We start from the raw sequence: 26,364 nt of genomic DNA on the forward strand, positions 1-26,364 counted from the left end.
CCAGAACCGGGCGAACAGATCCTTCTTTCTTGGGGACAACAAATAGGTTTGAATAAAACCCTGTGAATTGTTCCTCCAGGAGAACCGGGGAGATCACACCTCGAGCGAGGAGGGACCGAATTGCCTGTAAAAAGGCGACCGCCCGAACTGAATCTCTGGGTGGCTGGGACAGAAAGAAACGTTCCGGAGGAGGAGAAGCAAACGCGATCTTGTAATCTGAGGTTACAACTTCGAGCGTCCACACATCTGAGATGAGAATCAGCGTGGGGAATGCCATAAGGGTCCTCTCACAGAGCGCGGCGGGAAGCAGAGCCCCTCCCCTTAAGTCACGGAGGGAGGCGCCGAATTGCGGCCTATATAGCCGACGAAGCCGCGTCCTAAATTAGCTACTCACGGCCGACCGCGATGCACTTCCGGTTGGCTGGAGGACGAAAGGACCCGGAGCCCCCCGGCGGAAAAGCGGGGAGTAGCCGCAACCCGAACCAGGGGGAAGCCCGAAACAAAGCCGGGGTCTAAGGAAGCGCAGTGGCCGGCCGGATGCGCAAGGGGAAAAGCCGGTAGTCTCTATAAAGGCTGCCCTGTGGACTAAGTCGGATGGTCGGGACCCGAAGTGAGAAGAGGTTGGGGTAAAATACTCACCTATTCCGATTACTCACTCCATCGTCTCTTCACCCTCCCTCAGTGGACCAGCAGGGTCACCCTGTTCAGCAGTCTGGTATGGTGGGAGGGTCTTGCCGGATCCAGGTGACCCTTTGGCTGGCGGGAGGCAGATGAGCTAGGCTGCCCTGCTCCACCTTTACTTCTTGGGGAGGTCGGGCAGTGAGGGAAACAGACACCGGTCTTGCTCCCCGGGTAAACAGAGAGGCTAGGCGACTGTTTCCCATCCTAAAAGGAAAAAACAAAAAGGAAGCCGCCCTGCAAGCAGGGAGGTCTGCCTCCTACGACACTAAGCTAAAAACTGATATACTCTTTCCGGGCTGGAGGGGGTATAGCCGGCAGGGGAGCTATCACTTTTCAGCCTAGTGTCGCCTCCCAGTGGCGGCAGCAGCAGCTATACCCACGGTCCTGTGTCCCCCAATGATACGAGCGAGAAACGGATGGTTGCTAAGAGGTTGTTTATAAACCTTCAGTTTTTTATGACGCACGTGAAAAACGCATTGCACCCACACGGAAAAATTGCAATTTCAGACATAACTGACTGAACTTGCTTGCAAAATGGTCCGAGTTTCACTGAACGCACCCTGAACGCATCCAGAGCCAATCCGTCACGCTCGTGTGAAAGAGGCTTAAGTGATATCACAGCTTATCTACTCCACTTCCCTGCACAATGACCTCTGCAAGAAATGGTGGTTAGTCAGCACATGCCAATGCACAGGTGCACGTTACCATGTCTGAAAGCACAAAATCAAAAACAAACAATGCAACAGCAGTCTGCAAACACAAATAATAAAGTAAATACAATAGTGCAATACTCGCTATAGAAAATGTACTAATGCTAACGCTAGGTTATAAACGTGAGATTCTTAGCAAATACATTTTGCACCTTTCCACCACCGGCAAGGTCACATTGTCGTTGGTGGACAGGCACAAATAATTTTGTACAAAATGTATTTGTCAAGAATCGCACATTTATAACATAGCATTAGCACATTTTCTAAAACAGAGTATGGCACGATTGTATTAATTTATTATTTGTGCTTTGCAGAGTGCAGTTGCATTGCTTGTTTTTACAATGACCTCTGCACAGGTCACAGAGCGTGCCTAGAAAACTCCCCCATAGAAGTCAGTGAGTCCTCTCCAGTTTACTGAGTCTATGGCCCATGGTGACTGCTGTATAGCATAAAGCTCAGGCAAGATGGGTGCCCCACAACCATGTTTAGGACACCAAATAATAAATAATAATAATAATAATAATAATAATAATAATAATAATAATATCAGAGAAAAAAAAAACTGATTAGAAAACAGATCTGTGTCACTATCTGGTTTTAACTGGCAGAAAAAAAAAATGTTTGGTCACACATTCCCTTTAAGACTGCTTTCACACTCGCGTTTTGGCTTTCCGTTTGCGAGATCTGTTCAGGGCCCTCACAAGCGGTCCAAAACAGATCAGTTTTGCCCTAATGAATTCTGAATGGAAAAGGATCCGCTCAGAAGGGTAAGTACTGCCGAAATTCTTTTCCTTCCACATGTTAGCTGAAACTGATTTTAGCTAGAGCCCCAGAGAGCCACTTTAAAGATGAACCATAGTTCACACATATCTATGAACCAGTTACCAGGGCACATCAGGTCAATCTACAGAAGCCCCCGCAGCGCTAATCTCACATCTTCTCCTATTACATGGGCATGCGAAGCAGACAAAGGCATGATCAGGACCATGACCCCCTGCCATACATTAATACCTAGCAGGCACCATCCAGCTACTGCGCTCTATGGAAGTCACAGACTGCTCATCACATATTAATAATCATATCCAAAGTGCACATGAACACATTATCATTCAACAATTCAGATTTGCACAATTTATCAAACTAACAGCAGCCAATCAGAATCCCTCTCTCCTCTGCCTTATGCCTTTTGTAGAAAAAAATTTAAAATAAAAGCAGCAATGTAATTGGTTGCTATAGGCACGTACGCCTTTTACTTTGGGTGAATCTTTTTGATGGTGAATTAGGTCAGTGTGCAGATGTGAACGCAGCAAACAGGGGGCCCCGTTTATCAAATCTATCCCCGTGCAGTGGAAGTCGACCTGCAGTGCAGATGCACATCCAAGAAATATTCATAGGGGGCGTCATCCTTTTTCAATGTAGAGAGGCGAAGGCCACAAAAAAAAAAAGGTCTGGATTTGTTCACCAACTCAGATCTGATGAAAAAAAATATATATAAAAATACACCTCATAGGCACCTACTGCCTAAGGGTACATGCACACCCCAGCGTAGTTTATGCAGATTTGTCTGCGTCCACATGTTAACATGCCGATTTCAATGTGGATTTCCCCAAGATCATTACAAAGCGCGAGATCCGCACTGAAAATCCGCACACACAGCTGACCTGCTGCAGATTCCACAGGTCAATTTACACAGAGAATTTCCAGACCGTCTACAGGAGAATTTAAAAATATCATCTAATTAGCTGGTACTGCATTACCCTTCGGCTTTACCATGGCAAAATCTGCACAGAAAATACACATTGGCCCAAGGCCTCTTTCACACTGGCATGTGCGCCCCGTTGCCGTATTGCGGACCGCATTTGTGGATCCGCAATACACGGGTGCCGTTCCGTGGGCATAGATGCGGACCTATTCACTTGAATGGGTCTGCAAATCCTGAGATGCGGAATGGTGCGGAACGGAACCCTGCGGAAGCACTACGGAGTGCTTCCGTGGGGTTTCGTCCCGTACTTCCGTTCCTATCTTTTTGCGGAACGGCCGGATCGCGGACCCATTCAAGTACTGCCCTACGGACTGTACTCGTGCATTGCGGCCCGCAGCATAACCACGGGGCGCACACGCCAGTGTGAAAGAGGCCTAAGAGTGAATTCACACAGCGGAGATCTGATGCAGAATTTTACTCCCCATTAAATCCACATACCTGCAGTCAAAATGGGACAATGTGGAAGGATGAACTGATAGTTGGAGAAATGTGTGCAACAGATCTGCATTTGAAGATCCCTTTAGGGCACAGCCACAAGGGACCTGTGCCACATGCAGATCCGCCTCGTTTTACAGTACCAGCAAAGTGGATGAAATTAAGAAAACTGGGGGGAAAAAAATAATAAATCTACAGCCAGTCAATTTAGGTGGCGGATTTCCACCCTCTACAACTCATAGGGTAAAATCCACAGTAAGCGATCGTTGACATGACAGTGTAGTTTTTTTTTGCGGTCCACAAATTGCGGATCCGCAAAAAACGAATGCCACCCATGTGCCTTCCACAATTTGCGTAACGGAACAGGAGGCCATTATAGAAATGCCTATTCTTGTCCGCAAAACAGACAAGAATAGGACAGGATAATTTTAGCGGGGCCACGGAACGGAGCAACAGAGTGCTGTCCACATCTTTTGCAAACCCATTGAAATGAATGGTTCCGTATATGGAACGCAGAAAACGGTCCGTATACGGAACGCAAAATACATTAGTGTGAACGAGCCCTAAATCTGCAGTAAGACCTGCAGGAGAGAATCCACTACGTCTGGCTGCACTCTTAGGCCACGAGCAAGTATTCCGCTGGGTGCAATGCGTGATGCGAACGCAATGCGCCTGCAAGGAATCTTGAGCCATTCATTTCAACGGGTCTGTGTACATGAGCGTTGGTTTTGACGCATCACTTGTGCGTTGCGTGAAAAAAAAAAAAAAAAAAAAAAGCCGCAGGTTCTATATTCTGTGATTTTCACGCAACGCTGGCCCCATAGAAGTAAATGGGGCTGCGTGAAAATCACATCGCATCCGCAAGCAAGTGCAGATGCGTTTTTCACTGGTGGTTGCTAAGAGAAGTTGTTTGTAAACATTCCGTTTTTTTATCACGCGCGTGCAAAACGCATTGTGCGCGCGATAAAAACTGAACGATATCACAAACAAAACTGAATGGACTTGCTTGCGAAATCGCGCAGTTTTCACTGAACGCATTCGGACACGTTCATCTGCAAGGGGCCTTAGACTCCTGCTCCAAGGCCTGTCCTCCTTATACAGGGAGACGTAACAGATTTCTAGTAGGGAATACATGCAGCATCATAAGGTAGGTACCACTTACCTTGTTAAGTTCCTCTATTCTTCTTATCAAGAAAGGGTTGCTTGAAGAGTTTTCAAAGTAAACATAATCTGAAAAATACACAAGAACGATACGTATCATAATGGAGGACGGAAGATGCAGGTAAATGTTGCACATTTTGGAAACATGAGAGACTCCATCTACAAACAGAAATCATCTATGATATATGATCACCGGGTCAATGCGCACTACTATAATTTTCCAACTAGGGGTCGCTGCAGGCTAAATGTATGACTGGCTCCCCCCTCATCCAGGAGCCCACATACTAAATAACAAAGTCACCCTGACACATGGGGGGGAGGGAGGACTCACTGACAGCTATGGTAGGTTTACGGACACTTTAAAGGGCATCTGTCAGCAGATTTGTACCTATGACACTGGCTGACCTGGTACGTGTGCACTTGGCAGCTGAAGGCATCTGCGTTGGTCCCATCTTCACATTTGCCCACATTACTGAGAAAAATGATGTTTTAATATATGCAAATGAGCCTTGGGGATCCTCGGGGGCGTTGCCATTACACCTAGAGGCACTGCTCTGTCACGCCCTCTCCACTTTGATTGACAAGGCCAGGCAGTGAAAATCTCATATCACCAATGGCTCGGTGAATCAAAGTGCAGAGGGAGCGGCAATGGACATTTATCATCTAGCTATGAGATAAGAACCCCCGGTGATCACTTGAACGCTGGACCCCCGTTCCTGCAATGTCCTCTGCTGTCTCCATCATATGGTAGACAATGCTCAAATTGCCAGATTATTCAGACTCCTCATGGAGAAACGGGGGGCTCAGGAAACCCGTTCTAGGGGGTCCCTGGGGGTATAGGGAGCCAGTGGTGGGACACACAGACATAGTGTGTAGGTGACAATCCCTTTAAGGATGCTATCGATTTCATACTGGAAAAGCCTATTATATTAGAAAGATTGGAGGAGACCCAAAGTTTAAATAACATTTACTCCGGCAAGTAACAAAATAGTCGTAACTAAAAGGGGAAAACACTGCAGTATCAAAGAATACACAACACACTGCTTCACACAAAACAACGTCCTATAATGCACCCATTGACAAAAAAATAACACCAGATAGAAATATTGGATTGCTTCAAATCTCTGCATGCATTTCTGTCTCAGGCAGATGTGTAACAGATTACAGGTCTAGTCGGATTAGACACTGGGTCTCACCACAAGAGGGCGTCAAAGTGTTCCTCTCCCCACCCCCTATTAAAAGGCTCTCAGAGGCTACTTTTGAGTAGTGTACCTCTTGGTGAGAGATCACTGACTGCTAACTGTGTTGCCCTGTTGACAGACTTCCATCATTAGACAGAGAAGCATGGCTGTCATTTGGGGGAATTTACTGCCATATAGGGTCACTCAGACCTATCTGTTGGGAGCAGTGGTTACGTTAGGACATGGACACACACAGCAAACAGGGTCTGGACGGCCCAGCCAGACCACGAGTAGATTGGATTGTTTGATCCACCGACAAGCACAAGCAGCTCCCACAATTTCATTGTCCACCATCCAAACACTTCATTTCATTACACACCAGTCTCTGCCTGGACCATTTCAAGGCGCTTGGCAGAAGGAAATTTGGTGTCAAGGCATCCATTACATGTCTGCCATTGACAGCCTGCCCCCATTTTCTTCATTTGTACTGGTGTTGTGAACTAGAAACCTGGACCGCTATAGACTGGAACCATACTGTCTTTAACCCCAAATCCAGGTTCTGTTTGGGATCCCACAATGATCGGGTTCCAGTATGGAGGCCTCATGGTGAGAGCTTCAATCCTGTTTTTGCTGTTGAGCGACTCCTCCAAATGATCACGGGGAGCCATCACACATGACAGTCAGTCACCCCCTAGTAGTGATACAAGGGACCCTAACAGCTCAGTGATATTTTGGGACATCCTGCAGCCTCATGTGTTCCCTTTCATGGTAGGCTTCCAACTGGCATTTTTCAGCAGGATAAGGCTCACCACACACAGCAAGGGTTTCCCAGTAATGTCTGTCCTCTCCGGTCTCCAGATTTATCGCCAAATCAAGCATTTATGAGACCAGCTGGGACTCCAGCTTCTGCAACCTACCAGTGTGCAGGATCTACAGGCCCAGCTGCATCATCTGTGGGTAAGTGTGCTGCCGGATACTTACAGAAACTGTATGCCTCTATGTCCAACCATATCTCATCCTGTATCCAGGCTAGAGGAGGCCCCACAGGACACTAGAGCCTGCTTTCTATTGTAGAGTTTCCCAATAAACTCATCCTTTCCCTCTAATATTGTAAATCACATACATATATCATCGTTACATTAAACACAATTTTTTTTTTATTCAATTTCAACTACTTCTTGGAACCGTATTTTTTTTAGTAGGCGAGTGTATATTAATCCCATAAATCAGCTCCCGATAAATCCATGAAGACTTCTGCTGCTTGCACCAACATTTTTGATAGGTTTTGCAAAACCTTGCTTCTGGAGTGGTCCAAGTGGCTCCTTAACGGTATGTCGGCACAGTGGGATGGTGGACAGGTAATATATTTTTTTTATTGGGCACAGATTGGGGTTATTAAGGTTGTTGGCTCCTAAGCTGCATAACCAATTTAAGAATAAGGTTATGTACAGTGCCATGAAAAAGTCTTCATACCCCTTGCTCTTTTCCACGTTACATCCACAAAGTTAAATGTATTTTATCGGGATTTTATGTGATAGACCAACACAAAGTGGCATGTATGTATGAGGTGAAAAGAAGATACTTGGTGTTCAAAATATTTAATAAATAAAAATCTGGAAAGTGTGGCGTGCATTTATATTCAGTCCCCAGAGTCTGTACTTTGTAGGACCACCTTCCGCAGCAATTACAGCTGCAAGTCTTGGGGCATGTCTCCATCAGCTTTGTACATCTAGAGGCTGACATTTTTGCCCATTCCTCTTTGCAAAATAACTGAAGCTCAGTCAGATTGGCTGGAGAGCGGCTGTGAACAGCAATTTTTAAGTCTTGCCACATATTCCCAACGGCATTTAGGTCTGGACTGTGACTGGGCCATTCTAAAACATGAATATGTATTGATGTAAACCATTCCATTGTAGCTCTGGCTGTAGGGTGAACCTCGCCCCAGTATGATGTCTTCTGCAGCCTCTACCAGGTTTTCCTCCAGGATTGCTCTGTATTTAGATCCATCTACCCATCCACTCTGACCAGCTTCCCTGTACCTGTTGAAGAAAAACATCCCCACAGCATGATGGTGCCACCATGTTTCACAGTGGGGATGGTGTGTTCAGGGTGATGTGCAGTGTTAGTTTCCCCCCACACATAGCATTTTTGGATTTAGGTCAAAAAGTTCAACGTTGTTCTCATCAGACCAGAGCACCTTTTTCCAGATGTTTGCGGTGTCCTCTACATGGCCTGTGGGAAATAGGACTTCTTATGGTTTGCTTTCAAAAATAGCTTTCTTCTTGGCACTCAACTAATGGTTGTCCTGTGGACAGATTCTCCCACCTGAGTTGTGCATCTCTGCAGCTCCTCCAGAGTGACCATGGGCCTCTTGGCTGTTTCTCCAAAGTCTTCTCCTTACCTGGGCTGTCAGTTTTGATGGACGGCCATGTATTGGTAGGTTTGTAGTTGTGCCATACTCCTTCCATTTTCGGATGATGGACTGAACAGTGCTCCATGAGATGTTCAGAGCTAGTTATTTTTATAATCTAACCCCACTTTACACTTCTCTACAACTTTATCCCTGACCTGCCTGGTGTGCTCCTTGGTTTTCATGATGCCGTTTGATCACTAATGTTCAGTAAGGAAGCACTAAGGCCCTCACAGAACAAATGTATGTATACTGAGAATATATTACCCACAGGAGAAACCCATTTACTATTTAGGCGACTTCTGAAGACAATTGGTCACACTGGATTTTATGGTATTAGAGTACAGGGGGACTGAATACAAATGCACGCCACACTTTTCACATTTTTATTTATTAACATTTTGGAAAACCACGATTATGGTTTTTTTTTCACGTCACACATATTTGCTACTTTGTGTTGGTCTATCACATAAATCTCAACAAAATACAGGCTATGTATACCTTTGGGGGCATTTTTATTTTTTTTAATTATTGCATTGTACTTATTTTGAGCTAAAAATAATTTTTGGGAATGGTCTTTATTACAAATACAGAGCCCTTTTCCTGTACAGAGCTGAGATGATCTAATAAAAAGGGATCTGAATTTTCTCTCTGTTCTGTCAGGCAGCTCAGCTGACGGCTTCTTATCTCTGCTCTCTGACCGTATAAACACTCATTATAGCTCAGTTACTGAAAGACACATGGCTTCAATAAGGACTGTATTACACTACCAGATTATCAGACCAATAGTTGTTGTCTATAACAAAAGATCTGTGTGTGTGTGATTGGTCAGAAAGTCTTTCAGATAATCTGCTGGTGTCATACAGGCCTAAGCATTATCACCACTTAGTAAATTAGAGATAATTAGAGATATGGGTTATTAGAGGACAGGCAGAAAGTGAAAAAAAAAAATAATAATCACAAAGCTAGACAGTTAACGCTTTGTGACAAAACGGCTCAATAGTTTTAATAAAGACCAATTGAAAAAATGATGTTTAGCCCAAAATGAGTTAAATATAATTGTAAAAAAAAAAAAAAAAAAAAAAAAAAAAAAAAAAAAAAAAAAATAATTTGCACATGATGAACCCCTCCTCTTGTAGATCTACTGGCTGGTCATACATAGTGGTATACAGTTTTTCTTACGGTATAGTAAAGCGCAAAAGGCAGTATTTTCCAGTACCATATACACATATACATATATATATATATATATATATATATATATATATATATATATATATCTGTATATATTTATTTATTTATTTATATTTTCCACTTTACAGCACAGGTAAGACTTTTCCGTCAGAGGAATCTATCATGAAACCATCTGAGGAAATGCTTGATGTATTCATTGTGGGCTCCGGGCAGCCATCTTTTTGTAGCCCTTTAAATAGTCTAGAAAGTACAAAAGTTGTATAAAACGTCTAGGTCAAAATTGAATAAATGCACCAATCATTTAAAAAAAAAAAAAAGTTACGTCCCCCTTATATTTTAAAGCTTATTTACACATCTTACTTCTCTAAAGCATCAAAATGAAATTAAGCTACTTGGCTAATGATCTTGATTAATACAGTATCGTGTCTACAGCTCCCATGCAGACCGATGTGCCCCTGTGCACCACAATCCTGCAGTTGTGTTCCTTTCTACCAGTCCCTACTTTTCACAAACATTCAGGAGGTCAGATAGTAAGGACTGCAGGACATGCACATGGTTTATAGAGCGTAACCATGGCGACACACTACTGCATAGGTGCTGTGCACACTAAACTGCAGATTATTTCTCAGGGTGAGAGATATACAGTAGTAGGGGATGCATGGGAGGCGCCCCCAAATGTGGTCCAAGAATACAAAAACTGCTGCAAATGCAAACAAGTTTAAGAAGTCAATCCAACTATCATACACATCAGATGTAAGTACAACATGGGGGTGAGGAAGGCTCCACCGCACCCGAGCTGGATGAGAAGTTAACCCCTTCTACCCCGGGCCTGTTTTCACCTTCCTGCCCAGACCATTTTTTGCAAATCAGACCAGTGTCACTTTGTGGTAAGAACTATAAAACGCTTTTACTAATACAGGCCATTCTGAGACTGTTTTCTCCTCACATATCGTACTTCATGACAGTGACAAAAAAAGAGTTTAAAAAAATCATTTTTATTCATTTAAAAAAAATATATACTTTAGCAAAAATTTTGAAAAATTAGCAAATTTCCAAATTTAAATTTCTCTACTCTTATAATAGATAGTAATACCTCCAAAAATAGTAATTACTTTACATTCCCCATATGTCTACTTCATGTTTGGATCATTTTAAAAATGACATTTTATTTTTTGGGGGACGTTAGAAGGCTTTAGAAGTTTAGAAGCAAATCTTGACATTTTTCAGAAAATTACCAAAACGCACTTTTTAAGCACCAGTTAAAGTCTGAAGTCACTTTGTGAGGCTTACATAATAGAATCCACCCAAAAATGACCCAATTTTAGAAACTACACCACTCAAGGTATACAAAACTGATTTTGCAAACTTAGTTAACCCTTTAGATGTTTCACAAGAATTTATGGAAAATGGAGATGGAATTTCAGAATTTCACTTTTTTGCCAGATTTTATATTTTAATCCATTTTTTCCAGTAGCAAAGCAAGGGTTAACAGTCAAATATAACTCAATATTTGAATACTGATTCTGCGGTTTACAGAAACACCCCACATGTGATCGTAAACTGCTGTACGGGCACACAGCAGGGCGCAGAAGGAAAGTAACACCATATGGTTTTTGGAAGGCAGGTTTCGCTGAACTGGTTTTTAGATGCCATGTCCCATTTGAAGCCCCCTGATGCACCCCTACAGTAGAAACTCTAAAAAGTGACCACATTTTGGAAACTAGGGGATAAGGTGCCAGTTTTATTGCTACTATTTTGGGGTATATATGATTTTTAATTGCTCTATATTAAGTTTTTTGTGAGGCAAGGTAACCAAAAAACATAAATAAAAAAATATGTTTTGGCACAGTTTTAATTTTTTTATTTTTCAGCGTTTACCGGAGGAATTAGGTCATGTGACTTATCTAGCGCAGATCGTTACGGACGTGGCAATACCTAATATGTCTACTTTTTCTTATTTAAGTTTTACACAATAGCCTTTTTGAAACCGAAATAATGATATTTTAGTGTATCCATAGCTTTTTAATTTTTTGACCAATTCTCTTAGGTAGGGTCTCATTTTTTGCGGGATGAGTTGACTGTCTAATTGGTACTATTTTGGGGGGACATATGCCTTTTTGATCACTTACTGCTGCAATTTTTGTGATGTAATGTGACAAAAATAGCGGACTCTGCGTGCGCGTTCGGTACAGCGCGCGGCGCGGCCAGGAGAAGACATCAAGATGGAGCCCGCCCCCTGCCGATTGCCGAAACCAGGAAGTGGACGGCGCGTCGGGAGCAGGTAAGTATAAAACTGTGTGTTGCAAAAACCCCTTTAATGCAGCTTAAAATTAGAGTTTTGTGAAAAGGTTCAATATTCTAGGCTCAAAGTGTCACACTAGTCAGCTAATTAATCCATAACACCTGAGCAAAGGGTACCTCAAAATTGTGACTTTGGGTTTTCATAAGCTGTAAGCCATAATCATCCAAATTATAACAAAGACTTGAAATATCTCACTTTGCATGTAATGAGTCTCTCACATTAGTTTCACCTTTTAAGTTGCATTACTGAAATAAATGAACTTTGCACAATATAAAAAAATTCAAGTTTCATCTGTATGTATATTTTTTATGCATTTCACTTTAAAAACATAATTTTTTTTCAAAACTGCTATTGTACTAGTGTCTCCATGTTCTGAGAGCCATAGCTTTTTTAGTTTTTGACTGATTCTCTTAGGTAGGGGCTCATTTTTTGCAGGATGAGGTGACGGTTTTTTTAATACCATTTTGTGGGACATACACCTTTTTGATCGCTTGGTGTTGCACTTTTTGTGATGTAAGGTGAAAAAAAGTCTTTTTTAGCACTTTTTTTTTTATGGTGTTTATCAGACAGGGTGGATCATGTGATAAATTTATAGAGCCGGTCATTGCGGACGCGGCGATACCAAATATGTGCAGTTTTTTTACTTTATTAATTTTATTAAAAACACAATTTTTTTTTCTTTATTTATGACATTCACTTTTGGGGGTCTGATCCCCTCTGCAATGCATTATATCACATCTGTATTGTAATGCATTGCCTGTTGTGTATGACACTGAGTCATACACTAACAGGTTGCCTGGGAGACGGGCCTGGGGCTGGATCTCCTGGGCACCCGTAGAAGGCACTTCCCAATGCCGTGCAGGGCAATGGGCAGCCTCTGCATGGCATCGGGCTGCCTTGTGACGCATCAGGTCCCTGCCACAGCAGCGCGGGGACTCAATGCGATCACTCACCCGACACAAACCCCTTATATGTCGCAGTCAGCACGGACCGCGGCATAGAAGGGGTTAATCCGCCGGCATCAGCTTTTACAGTGATCCCGGTAGATACAGCACAGAAGCTTCAAGATAGATACGTGGACTGTCAGCCACCAATATCCTACCAGGATACCCAAAAGAACCCTTTACATGGGCCCAGAAACAATGAATCTGTATGGAGAAGAGCAACCACGTGTCCACATACAGAGGCATGATTCATGCATTAATCTGTGAGGGGCCCGGGCATTTTAGGGGTTAGATAACCCCTTCAGGACAAAGCCATTTTCCACTCCCTGCCTTCTTTATTTTTCCATTCACATAGCCGTTGTTTTTTGCGAGACAAGTTGTACTTCCTAATGTCAACATTTACAGTTGCATACAATGTAGTGGGAAGCGGGAATAAAAATTCCAAATGGGGTGGATTAAATAAAAAAATTATATATATATATATATACATACAGTACAGACCAAAAGTTTGGACACACCTTCTCATTCAAAGAGTTTTCTTTATTTTCATGACTATGAAAATTGTAGATTCGCACTGAAGGCATCAAAACTTTGAATTAACACATGTGGAATTATATACATAACAAAAAAGTGTGAAACAACTGAAAATATGTCATATCTAGGTTCTTCAAAGTAGCCACCTTTTGCTTTTATTACTGCTTTGCACACTCTTGGCATTCTCTTGATGAGCTTCAAGAGGTAGTCACCTGAAATGGTCTTCCAACAGTCTTGAAGGAGTTCCCAGAGATGCTTAGCACTTGTTGGCCCTTTTGCCTTCACTCTGCGGTCCAGCTCACCCCAAACCATCTCGATTGGGTTCAGGTCCAGTGACTTTGGAGGCCAGGTCATCTGGCGCAGCACCCCATCACTCTCCTTCATGGTCAAATAGCCCTTACACAGCCTGGAGGTGTGTTTGGGGTCATTATCCTGTTGAAAAATAAATGATGGTCTCACTAAACGCAAACCGGATGGAATAGCATGCCGCTGCAAGATGCTGTGGTAGCCATGCTGGTTCAGTATGCCTTCAATTTTGAATAAATCCCCAACAGTGTCACCAGCAAAGCACCCCCACACCATCACACCTCCTCCTCCATGCTTCACGGTGGGAACCAGGCATGTAGAGTCCATCCGTTCACCTTTTCTGCGTCGCACAAAGACACGGTGGTTGGAGCCAAAGATCTCAAATTTGGACTCATCAGACCAAAGCACAGATTTCCACTGGTCTAATGTCCATTCCTTGTGTTCTTTAGCCCAAACAAGTCTCTTCTGCTTGTTGCCTGTCCTTAGCAGTGGTTTCCTAGCAGATATTCTACCATGAAGGCCTGATTCACACAGTCTCCTCTTAACAGTTGTTCTAGAGATGTGTCTGCTGCTAGAACTCTGTGTGGCATTGACCTGGTCTCTAATCTGAGCTGCTGTTAACCTGCGATTTCTGAGGCTGGTGACTCGGATGAACTTATCCTCCGCAGCAGAGGTGACTCTTGGTCTTCCTTTCCTGGGGCGGTCCGCATGTGAGCCAGTTTCTTTGTAGCGCTTGATGGTTTTTGTGACTGCACTTGGGGACACTTTCAAAGTTTTCCCAATTTTTTCGGACTGACTGACCTTCATTTCTTAAAGTAATGATGGCCACTCGTTTTTCTTTACTTAGCTGCTTTATTCTTGGCAAGAATACAAAGCAGCTAACAGTCTATTCAGTAGGACTATCAGCTGTGTATCCACCTGACTTCTCCACAACGCAACTGATGGTCCCAACCCCATTTATAAGGCAAGAAATCCCACTTATTAAACCTGACAGGGCACACCTGTGAAGTGAAAACCATTTCAGGTGACTACCTCTTGAAGCTCATCAAGAGAATGCCAAGAGTGTGCAAAGCAGTAATCAAAGCAAAAGGTGGCTACTTTGAAGAACCTAGAATATGAGATATTTTCAGTTGTTTCACACTTTTTTGTTATGTATATAATTCCACATGTGTTAATTCATAGTTTTGATGCCTTCAGTGTGAATCTACAATTTTCATAGTCATGAAAATAAAGAAAACTCTTTGAATGAGAAGGTGTGTCCAAACTTTTGGTCTGTACTGTATATGTGTATATATATATTTTTTTATTTTTTTTTTGAAGAAAAATGGCGGCACTGGCTCAAGAAACAAGGTTTGGGTGCACGTCCCCGGGGAATAGACTTCTTACCCCAATAAACGGATCCAGAAAAAAGAACGGCACTCCAATGGATAAAAGCAAGTGAACCTTTTATTCACCCAGGTGGTGCAACGTTTCGGCTCTAAACATGAGCCTTCTTCAAATATATATATATACTCCACCACAGTTTTATGGGTTTTATCCTTACACCGTTTTCTATGCAGTAAAACTGTCCTGTTGTTACGTTCATTCTCTGAGTCAGTATGATTACAACGATGCCACATATGTATAGTTTTTCCTACGTTTTAATACTGAAAAAAAATATTTTTTCCCCCAAAATTTTTACTTTGCGTCGCCATATCAAAACCCCCCATAACCTTTGTGCTGTGTGAGGGCTCATTGCTCGTGGGATGATCTGTAATTTTTATTGATAACGTTTTAGAGTATGTGCAACTTTTTGATCACTTTTTCAAAAAAAAAAATTGTGGGGGTGAAGTGACCAATAAAACCAGTGAATAGGTCATTTTGACTTTCGTTTCACAGTATGGGATAATTTTATATTTTAAAAGTACGGCATTTTCACACATGGCGATACCCATTGGCTTTATTTTTTTATTGTTTATGTATTTTTATTTTGGGAAAAGGGGGTGACTTGAATGTTTATAGTTTTTAATGGTTCCCCTAGGGAACTTGAATAATCATTAGATTGAAATGCTCATAGGCTCCAATGCTAATGCATTAGCGTCTGAGAGAAACAATGTGTTCCTATGGAGCTCTGCCATAGAACCTATGTGCGGCAGCCTCCGAGGCTGCAGCACACACCATCCTGCGCCCCCCATCCTCCCTAGGGGGAGCCGGTGCACACGTTTGGTTTTTGAGCTCACAGATGTCATGGTCATCTGAGGGGTTAAATGTGTGCGATTATTGTTATCGCCGATCGCATACATTATCCCCAGGTGTCTGCTGTTGCCTCCCAGCGGTTATGTAACCCATGAGCTGGCGCCATCTTCAAACACCTGATCGCCGACTTATTTTTACATTAGGCAGTCAAAAAGGGGTTAAAGCTATGGTTTTATTCAGCATATACCGAAACATTAATATTTTAGAAAGATGGTCATAACGATAAGCAAGCACCAGTAGATCCCAGAAGCCACAGGCAAGAGGTAAACCAATCAGGTTTCAAAATGTATTTCTGTCCGACATAATTACACAGGACCATGCCCAGACAAACTGACGATTCATCAGGTTAGGCCTCACATCAGCCAAATATACCCTCCACACTGCAACCAGCAGCAGGCTGAAAACTCCAGCACGTTAGGCCTCCAACACACAACTGTATTCCGCCTTTGTGTCCGATCGGCATTTTTTAGGGACAGTACAGCCTGCAAAAAAACTGCACACGGACGTCACCTACAGTTGCAAAATGTAAAATGTGATCTGATCATCTAAGTCACAACAATAGACAATCACAGTCTGCTTAAACTAATAACACACAAAGAATTACATGTTACCATGTTTTTATTGAACACACCATGTAAACATTCACAGTGCAGGTGGAAAAAGTATGTGAACCCCTAGACTAATGACATCTCCAAGAGCTAATTGGAGTGAGGTGTCAACCAACTGGAGTCCAATCAATGAGATGAGATTGGAGGTGTTGGTTACAGCTGTCCTGCCCTATAAAAAACACACACCAGTTCTGGGTTTGCTTTTCACAAGAAGCATTGCCTGATGTGAATGATGCCTCGCACAAAAGAGTTCTCAGAAGACCTACGATTAAGAATTGTTGACTTGCATGAAGCTGGAAAGGGTTATAAAAGTATCTCCAAAAGCCTTGCTGTTCATCAGTCCACGGTAAGACAAGTTGTCTATAAATGGAGAAAGTTCCGCACTGCTGCTACTCTCCCTAGGAGAGGCCGTCCTGTAAAGATGACTGCAAGAGCACAGCGCAGACTGCTCAATGAGGTGAGGAAGAATCCTAGAGTGTCAGCTAAAGACTTACAAAAGTCTCTGGCATATGCTAACATCCCTGTTAGCGAATCTACGATACGTAAAACACTAAACAAGAATGGATTTCATGGGAGGATACCACAGAGGAAGCCACTGCTGTCCCAAAAAAAAAATAACATTGCTGCACGTTTACAGTTTGCACAAGAGCACCTGGATGTTCCACAGCAGTACTGGCAAAATATTCTGTGGACAGATGAAACCAAAGTTGAGTTGTTTGGAAGAAACACACAACACTATGTGTGGATAAAAAGAGGCACAGCACACCAACATCAAAACCTCATCCCAACTGTGAAGTATGGTGGTGGGGGCATCATGGTTTGGGGCTGCTTTGCTGCGTCAGGGCCTGGACGGATTGCCATCATCGAAGGAAAAATGAATTCCCAAGTTTATCAAGACATTTTGCAGCAGAACTTAAGGCCATCTGTCCACCAGCTGAAGCTCAACAGAAGATGGGTGCTGCAACAGGACAACGACCCAAAGCATAGAAGTAAATCAACAACAGAATGTCTTAAACAGAAGAAAATACGCCTTCTGGAGTGGCCCAGTCAGAGTCCTGACCTCAACCAGATTGAGATGCTGTGGCATGACCTCAAGAAAGCGATTCACACCAGACATCCCAAGAATATTGCTGAACTGAAACAGTTCTGTAAAGAGGAATGGTCAAGAATTACTCCTGACCGTTGTGCACGTCTGATCGGCAACTACAGGAAACGTTTGGTGGAAGTTATTGCTGCCAAAGGAGGTTCAACCAGTTATTAAATCCAAGGGTTCACATACTTTTTCCACCTGCACTGTGAATGTTTACATGGTGTGTTCAATAAAAACATGGTAACATGTTAGGCTACTTTCACACTTGCGTTCGATCGGATCCGTTCTGAACGGATCCGCTCATATTAATGCAGACGGTGGCTCCGTTCAGAACGGATCCGTCTGCATTAGAACTTAGAAAAATTTTCTAAGTCTGAAAGTAGCCTGAGCGGATCCGTTCCGACTTTACATTGAAAGTCAATGGGGGACGGATCCGCTTGAAGATTGAGCCATATGGTGTCATCTTCAAGCGGATCCGTCCCCATTGACTTACATTGTAAGTCGGAACGGATCCGCTCGCTTCCGCACGGCCAGGCGGACACCCGAACGCTGCTTGCAGCGTTCAGGTGTCCGCTCACTGAGCGGAGGCTGAGCGCTGGCAGACGGATGCATTCTCAGTGGATCTGCCTCCACTGAGAATGCATTAGGGCCAGACGGCTGCGTTCAGGGCCGCTCGTGAGCCCCTTCAAACGGAGCTCACGAGCGGACACCTGAACGCAGGTGTGAAAGGAGCCTAATTCTTTGTGTGTTATTAGTTTAAGCAGACTGATTGTCTATTGTTGTGACTTAGGCCTCTTTCACACTTGCGTTGTCCGGATCCGGCGTGTACTCCACTTGCCGGAATTACACGCCGGATCCGGAAAAACGCAAGTGTACTGAAAGCATTTGAAGACGGATCCGTCTTCAAAATGCTTTCAGTGTTACTATGGCAGCCAGGACGCTATTAAAGTCCTGGTTGCCATAGTAGGAGCGGGGGAGCAGTATACTTACCGCCCGTGCAGCTCCCGGGGCGCTCCAGAGTGACGTCAGAGCGCCCCATGCGATCACATGATCCATGCGCTTGGGGCGCCCTGACGTCACTCTGGAGCCGCACGGACGGTAAGTATACTGCTCCCCCACTCCCCACTACACTTTACCATGGCTGTCAGGACTTTAGCGTCCCGGCAGCCATGGTAACCATTGAGAAAAAGCTAAACGTCGGATCCGGCAATGCGCCGAAACGACGTTTAGCTTAAGGCCGGATTCGGATCAATGCCTTTCAATGGGCATTCATTCCAGATCCGGCCTTGCGGCAAGTCTTCAGGATTTTTGGCCGGAGCAAAAAGCGCAGCATGCTGCGGTATTTTCTCCGGCCAAAAAACGTTCCGGTCCTGAACTGAAGACATCCTGATGCATCCTGAACGGATTTCACTCCATTCAGAATGCATTAGGATAAAACTGATCAGGATTCTTCCGGCATAGAGCCCCGACGACGGAACTCTATGCCGGAAGACAAGAACGCAAGTGTGAAAGAGCCCTTAGATGAAGATCAGATCACATTTTATGACCAATTTGTGCAGAAATCCATATCATTCCAAAGGGTTCACATACTTTTTATTGCAACTGTATATGTCCATTCTGCAATTTATAGAACATGTCCTATTCTTGTCCGTATCCTGGGCAAGAATAGCCATCTCTAGAGATTGAGCGAGAAAATCGCGTTGCGCACGTGGAAGCCATCTCTATTTTGGTCACGTGCCGGTAACTCGTTACTTCAGTTGATCAAATGCAGATATCCTTTCTGCTGGACGGAAGATGCGACCAAGTAACTACTAACGATTAGAAAATAGCCGTAATCCCGCTTTTCAGACGGTATTTATCCACGTGCCGATGCAATCAAGCAGTTGTGTGATTATCACAATCATGCCGGATAAAAGTGTGCCGCCTCCCTGCGATGTAGGACATCACCCACCGCACAATGGGATGATTTAAACAACATTGAAATTCTAATGCACACAACATACCCGGCCTTTCCTCGCCTCGCGGCTAAACAATGCAAATTTCACAAAAACGTATAAAAGCTTCAGGTAATTATGCAGAGATTTTGTGCCGCAAACAATATGCAGGAATTAGGAGCCGCTTGATTACATTCAGCAAATCAAGTAAACCAAATGATCCCATTACAAATTCTGCCGCCAAACACTGAACAACATATGTAGAATAGGGCTCGGCGTGACTGACGTCAGATCTACCGGGCGCAATCACTGCCGAGAATGGGAGGCCGAGAAAAAAAAAGTCTGTTTTAGGGCTCACCAGGAGCTGTGACGCACATAGGTACAAGGATAGGGTGAGCTTGATCAATATTAGCCCAATAGGAGTTGGCCCATCAATGTCAGATAGGAGCGGGTCCCAGAGGTGGGACCCGCACCTATCTAGAGGACAGAGCCCCCGAAGTGAAGGAGAGCACACTGTTATGGGACTGACACAAAAAGCAGACCTCTGCAAATGCACGCCTCATCTCTGTTCACTTCGGGGGTCCTATTCTGGAGATAACAGTTGATCTCAGACGCGAGACCCGCACCTCTGACATTGATGGCATATCGCTCATAATGTTCATCTCGGCTCTTCTTCCATGAGTGGAGACAGAACTACTGGTATGCAGTTCTTTTTAAATCCAAATAGTATCAACTGCTAATAAATTGCTAAAATTTACTTTATGCCACAGAAGCAACTCCACATCAATCCTAGGCTGGGACCTTCCAGTGTCTGATGAAGATCCCGAATGGGGACTGAAACGCGTTGCATTTATATCATTATCCGGTGTAAGAAAAGAGGACCGGTCACCTCTCTTGGTTATATCTGTCGTAGTAAATTCCATGGAAAATGCAAGTATTATCTGGGAGCAACTTTTCTGAGAATGGTTGAAGTTCCCCCATACACAATACTGGTGTCCGATCCTGCCAAAATTGGCAGGTTCAGGTGGCTTTTGTCCTCTGTCTACGGCAGGAATGCCCAACCTGCGGCCCTTTTTTGCAGGGCCGTGGAATGGACGTGTGGATACGGACAGAAGTCACTCCCAGAGACTTTGTCGGGGTGCTGTCTAGAATTGTGCCCACTATTGTAGAGCAACTCCAGCCCTCATGGCCCACCTGCCGGTCATGATTTAAGAATATCCCACAATTACCTGAGGCAAGTTCTTATCAATAGTAAGGGAATCCCAAAAACATGACCGGCAGGTGGGCCCTGAGGACTGGAGCTGAGGAACCCTGATGTAGAGCACCCCCTAACATGGACACAGCCATACTGAAGTGCTGTGGATAGGGTCATCTGCAGGGAGGATGCTGTCTAGAGGTTTTCGTCTGACCATACCGACACAGGACCTGCCCCATACACCATCCAGGATGAAGGTCTACCAGCACAACATGGAGGACTCCTGGAATCACAACACATGGTGCACATACAATGAACTTTCCACATTTTTCTCCATTGTTCTCATCACCAGGTGTGCTTGCCAATAATGACGCTCTCCCGGACCAGTAGACTGAGGATATCCTGCACAGAAAATTTGTAGGTCCTCAAACAACCAATGCAGAAACTGGGGCACTCCTCTGCCATTTTTCAGCCTGAAAGCCCAAACAAGCATCTGCAAGCAAGTGGTAAGGAGGAAAGTCCTTCTGACCTTCTGCCCTCACGAACAGCTCCATACCGCAACATTGTATCTTCCCCATGGACATCAACACAACACCATGTCTGCTCCCACATACATCATCACAGCTTCACACTGCATCTGCTCCCGCGGTCTGCCCCATGGAGGACCCCCAGCAGGGCCCCCGCGGTCTGCCCCATGGAGGACCCCCAGCAGGGCCCCCGCGGTCTGCCCCATGGAGGACCCCCAGCAGGGCCCCCGCGGTCTGCCCCATGGAGGACCCCCAGCAGGGCCCCCGCGGTCTGCCCCATGGAGGACCCCCAGCAGGGCCCCCGCGGTCTGCCCCATGGAGGACCCCCAGCAGGGCCCCCGCGGTCTGCCCCATGGAGGACCCCCAGCAGGGCCCCCGCGGTCTGCCCCATGGAGGACCCCCAGCAGGGCCCCCGCGGTCTGCCCCATGGAGGACCCCCAGCAGGGCCCCCGCGGTCTGCCCCATGGAGGACCCCCAGCAGGGCCCCCGCGGTCTGCCCCATGGAGGACCCCCAGCAGGGCCCCCGCGGTCTGCCCCATGGAGGACCCCCAGCAGGGCCCCCGCGGTCTGCCCCATGGAGGACCCCCAGCAGGGCCCCCGTGGTCTGCCCCATGGAGGACCCCCAGCAGGGCCCCCGCGGTCTGCCCCATGGAGGACCCCCAGCAGGGCCCCCGCGGTCTGCCCATGGAGGACCCCCAGCAGGGCCCCCGCGGTCTGCCCCATGGGAGGACCCCCAGCAGAGCCCCCGCGGTCTGCCCCATGGGAGGACCCCCAGCAGAGCCCCCGCGGTCTGCCCCATGGGAGGACCCCCAGCAGAGCCCCCGCGGTCTGCCCCATGGGAGGACCCCCAGCAGAGCCCCCGCGGTCTGCCCCATGGGAGGACCCCCAGCAGAGCCCCCGCGGTCTGCCCCATGGGAGGACCCCCAGCAGAGCCCCCGCGGTCTGCCCCATGGGAGGACCCCCAGCAGAGCCCCCGCGGTCTGCTCCATGGGAGGACCCCCAGCAGAGCCCCCGCGGTCTGCTCCATGGGAGGACCCCCAGCAGAGCCCCCGCGGTCTGCTCCATGGGAGGACCCCCAGCAGAGCCCCCGCGGTCTGCTCCATGGGAGGACCCCCAGCAGAGCCCCCGCGGTCTGCTCCATGGGAGGACCCCCAGCAGAGCCCCCGCGGTCTGCTCCATGGGAGGACCCCCAGCAGAGCCCCCGCGGTCTGCTCCATGGGAGGACCCCCAGCAGAGCCCCCGCGGTCTGCCCCATGGAGGACCCCCAGCAGAGCCCCCGCGGTCTGCTCCATGGGAGGACCCCCAGCAGAGCTCCCGCGGTCTGCACCATGGAGGACCCCCAGCAGGGCTCCCGCGGTCTGCCCACCATGAACGCCACCGCAGCTCCCAATATGCCCACCACCACAGCTCCTAGTATGCCCACCATGGACCACGCCACCGCAGCTCCCAGTCTGCCCGCCATGAACGCCACCGCAGCTCCCAATATGCCCACCACCACAGCTCTTAGTATGCCCACCATGGACCACGCCACCGCAGCTCCCAGTCTGCCCGCCATGGACGCCACCGCAGCTCTCAATATGCCCACCACCGCAGCTCCCAGTCTGCCCGCCATGGACGCCACCGCAGCTCCCAATATGCCCACCACCACAGCTTCTAGTATGCCCACCATGGACCACGCCACCGCAGCTCCCAGTCTGCCCGCCATGGACGCCACCGCAGCTCCCAATATGCCCACCACCACAGCTTCTAGTATGCCCACCATGGACCACGCCACCGCAGCTCCCAGTCTGCCCACTATAGACGCCACCGCAGCTCTCAATATGCCCACCACCACAGCTCCCAGTCTGCCCACCATAGACGCCACCGCAGCTCCCAATATGCCCACCACCACAGCTCCTAGTATGCCCACCATGGACGCCACCACAGCCCCCATTCTGCCCACCGCCTGTGGTGTCTTCCAGGCTCTTTTGTGTCACACAGCCCCTTCCCTCGCCATGTTGACTGCAGCCTCATTACCTCCCCCATAAGCCAGTAGCGAGACAGAGGGGGAAAAACGCATAAACATGGAGCGGTTTTTTGCAGCCCCTTGGCAGAGCTGTCAGACGTGACTGGGATGCGGGCAGACGGCGGGGAGGGCAGAGGAGCCGCCGCCGCCTCCCCTCAGCGCACAGGCTGCCACAAAGGGCGCACCACACGGCGGGGCTGCGACTAATAGCGCCGCAGCGTGCGCCACATGTGAGGGGAGCTATGTACTATGGAGGCTGCGGGCCTCACACAGCCGCCTCCCTCCTACATTACATCATACATTAGCCCCCGTGATGGCTCTATTTGTCCGAGCCCATGATAAATCAATGTATTCCTAGTAATAAACCACGTGACAATGGGGCAAGAGGTTCTGCAGCAGCGCCTAATTGCTTCCAGCAGGGGCAGTGTGGATGCCAGCACCTAGTTCCCGAGCGCGCCATCCCGCAGGCCCCGCACTCCCTCCCCAGCATCCCGCTCCTCTTACCTCCGACCCTGTACATGTTCGCAGCCATAGCTGGCTGGCAGGCAGGGAGGGAGGAAGAGGACTCCCCCCCACCACCTCCGGCGACTTTATACTCCAAGTCCGGGCGCCCCTTTCTCTTCAGCTCCAAAATCCACGATCAATTCTTCCCCCAAAAAAATAAATAAATAAATATCCGCCTTCTTTTTTTTTTTTTTTCCTCCAGGTGGGATTACAAGCTTTGGGGGGAAAATGGTGGATCGATCAGCGGAGGAGGAGGGGAAAAGGATGCATTTAAAGGGGCAGTGCTTGCCTCCTGATGGCAATGTGCTTGAAGGAAGCAGAGACGAGAAGAAACAGCAATATCAACAGAGTCCTGAGCGAGGAGGAGGAGGAGGCCGGGGAGGAAGCAGTCACTGACTACGAGCCTCTTCCCTCCCCCCGCCATCATCCCGCTTCCTCCAGCCCTCCGTGCCCATGTCTTCCGTCACGTTTCATCACCAGGGGGGCTCATTGTCAAATGTGTGAGGGAAAATGTCTGCAAGAAATGCAAATAAAACACCAAAGGGAGTCCAGGAGCTGTCCTGACAACAAACCACCTCCAAAACATCAAGTTGTCAGCAGCCAGTCATAAAAGTTAAGAAAATATTCACACGTCTTACCACATGAATGCAGGATATAGGGGCCATTTTACCATAAATTTCAGGTTATGGCGACTACTGCGGCAAAAAATCAACATGGCTGACGAGTTCAAATGGTGTTCAGTCGATATCGATGGTATAGTACACAATACATAGGTATACAATGGCATACGCCATTATTACATATACCACGCTATGACCTACTGTTTATAGGCAGCCCAACGCGCTCTTTTATGAGGTAAAAAATTGCCATGGAAGCCAAGAGGAAGCTTTTTTGGCCTCCATCAGGTTAATACATACGCTAACTGCGTCCATTGAATGCGGTGTGAACGCAGGCCTATCAACACCACGCAGTCCGACGCTTTTTATGAGGTAAAAAATTGCCATGGAAGCCAAGAGGAAGCTTTTTTAGCCTCCATCAGGTTAATACATACGCTAACTGCGTCCATTGAATGCGGTGTGAACGCAGGCTTATCAACACCACGCAGTCCGACGCTTTTTATGAGGTAAAAAATTGCCATGGAAGCCAAGAGGAAGCTTTTTTGGGCCTCCATCGGGTTAATACATACGCTAACTGCGTCCATTGAATGCAGTGTGAACGCAGGCCTATCAACACCACGCTATGACCAACTGTATAGGAATAGGCAGCCCGACACGTTTTTTTATGAGGTAAAAAGTTGCCATGGAAGCCAAGAGGAAGCTTTTTTTGGCCTCCCTCAGGTTAATACATACGCTAACTGCGTCCATTGAATGCGGTGTGAACGCAGGCCTATCAACACCGACGCTTTTTATGAGGTAAAAAATTGCCATGGAAGCCAAGAGGAAGCTTTTTTTGGCCTCCCTCAGGTTAATACATACGCTAACTGCGTCCATTGAATGCGGTCAACACCGACGCTTTTTATGAGGTAAAAAATTGCCATGGAAGCCAAGAGGAAGCTTTTTTTGGCCTCCCTCAGGTTAATACATACGCTAACTGCGTCCATTGAATGCGGTGTGAACGCAGGCCTATCAACACCACGCAGTCCGGCGCTTTTTATGAGGTAAAAAATTGCCATGGAAGCCAAGAGGAAGCTTTTTTGGGCCTCCATCGGGTTAATACATACGCTAACTGCGTCCATTGAATGCAGTGTGAACGCAGGCTTATCAACACCACGCTATGACCAACTGTATAGGAATAGGCAGCCCGACATGCTTTTTTAGGAGGTAAAAAATTGCCATGGAAGCCAAGAGGAAGCTTTTTTGGCCTCCATCAGGTTTAGGCCTCATGCACACGACCGTTGTGTGCATCCGCGTCCGTTCCGTCATTTTTCACAGTTTAGCGGAGGTCCCATTCATTTCTATGGAGCTGTGAAAAAAAAATGATAGTCCTCCCTTTTTTCTCCGCGTCCGTGATTCGTGATTCCAGTCAGTCCAAAAAATATAACCTGTTCTATTCTTGTCAGTGGAAAACGGAGGACGGACCCATTCAAGTCAATGGGTCCATCAAAAAAAATGGATGCACAACTGGTATGTCATCCGTGGCTGTTTTTTTCTACAAGACCATGGTGCAATAAAATTACACTTTTCATTAACCTTCCTTTTTTTTCCCCTGTCAGACAAAAAAAAAGGAAGACACAAGGAAACACAACTGAAGCATAATTGGGCACGGACCACTGAAGCTAAATCACTGACAGTGAAAAAACACTGTCGTGTGCATGAGGCCTAATACATACGCTAACTGCGTCCATTGAATGCAGTGGGAACGCATGCTTATCAACACCACGCAACCCGACACGTTTTTTTATGAGGTAATAAATTGCCACGGAAGCCATGAGGAAGCATCAGGTGAATACAGGCCTACGGCTACATACGCTAACTGCATTCATTGAATGCGGTGTAAACGCAGGCTTATCAACACTAGTGCATGGTGCGGAATGGCGCTTCATAAATGCAGCATTTGGTCCAGAAAATTGGCAGATATGCCACGTCATTTTTCAGTTATTTGCATAAAAGAACATCAATAAGCGTAGGTATTGTAGGAGGTTTTGAG

The 26,364-nt window shown here is 46.4% G+C and overlaps 1 protein-coding gene across 2 annotated transcripts in view; it reads right to left on the minus strand.

Annotated features, from left to right (window-relative positions):
- The window catches only part of LOC122921613 (metastasis-associated protein MTA1-like), a 73,674-nt gene extending 49,605 nt beyond the window's left edge, over positions 1–24,069 (minus strand). For both annotated transcript variants that reach the window (XM_044271729.1, XM_044271728.1), the window contains exons 1-2: positions 23,719–24,069; positions 4,751–4,818 (exon numbers count right to left, since the gene is read on the minus strand). In XM_044271729.1, the coding sequence (XP_044127664.1) occupies positions 4,751–4,818; positions 23,719–23,746 (96 nt within the window). In that variant the 5' untranslated portion in view covers positions 23,747–24,069. The remainder of the gene's footprint in view (positions 1–4,750; positions 4,819–23,718) is intronic.
- Between the last annotated feature and the right edge of the window lie 2,295 nt (positions 24,070–26,364).

The sequence above is a fragment of the Bufo gargarizans genome, chromosome 11 (assembly GCF_014858855.1).
Source record: "Bufo gargarizans isolate SCDJY-AF-19 chromosome 11, ASM1485885v1, whole genome shotgun sequence".
NCBI classification, from domain to species: Eukaryota; Metazoa; Chordata; class Amphibia; order Anura; family Bufonidae; genus Bufo; species Bufo gargarizans.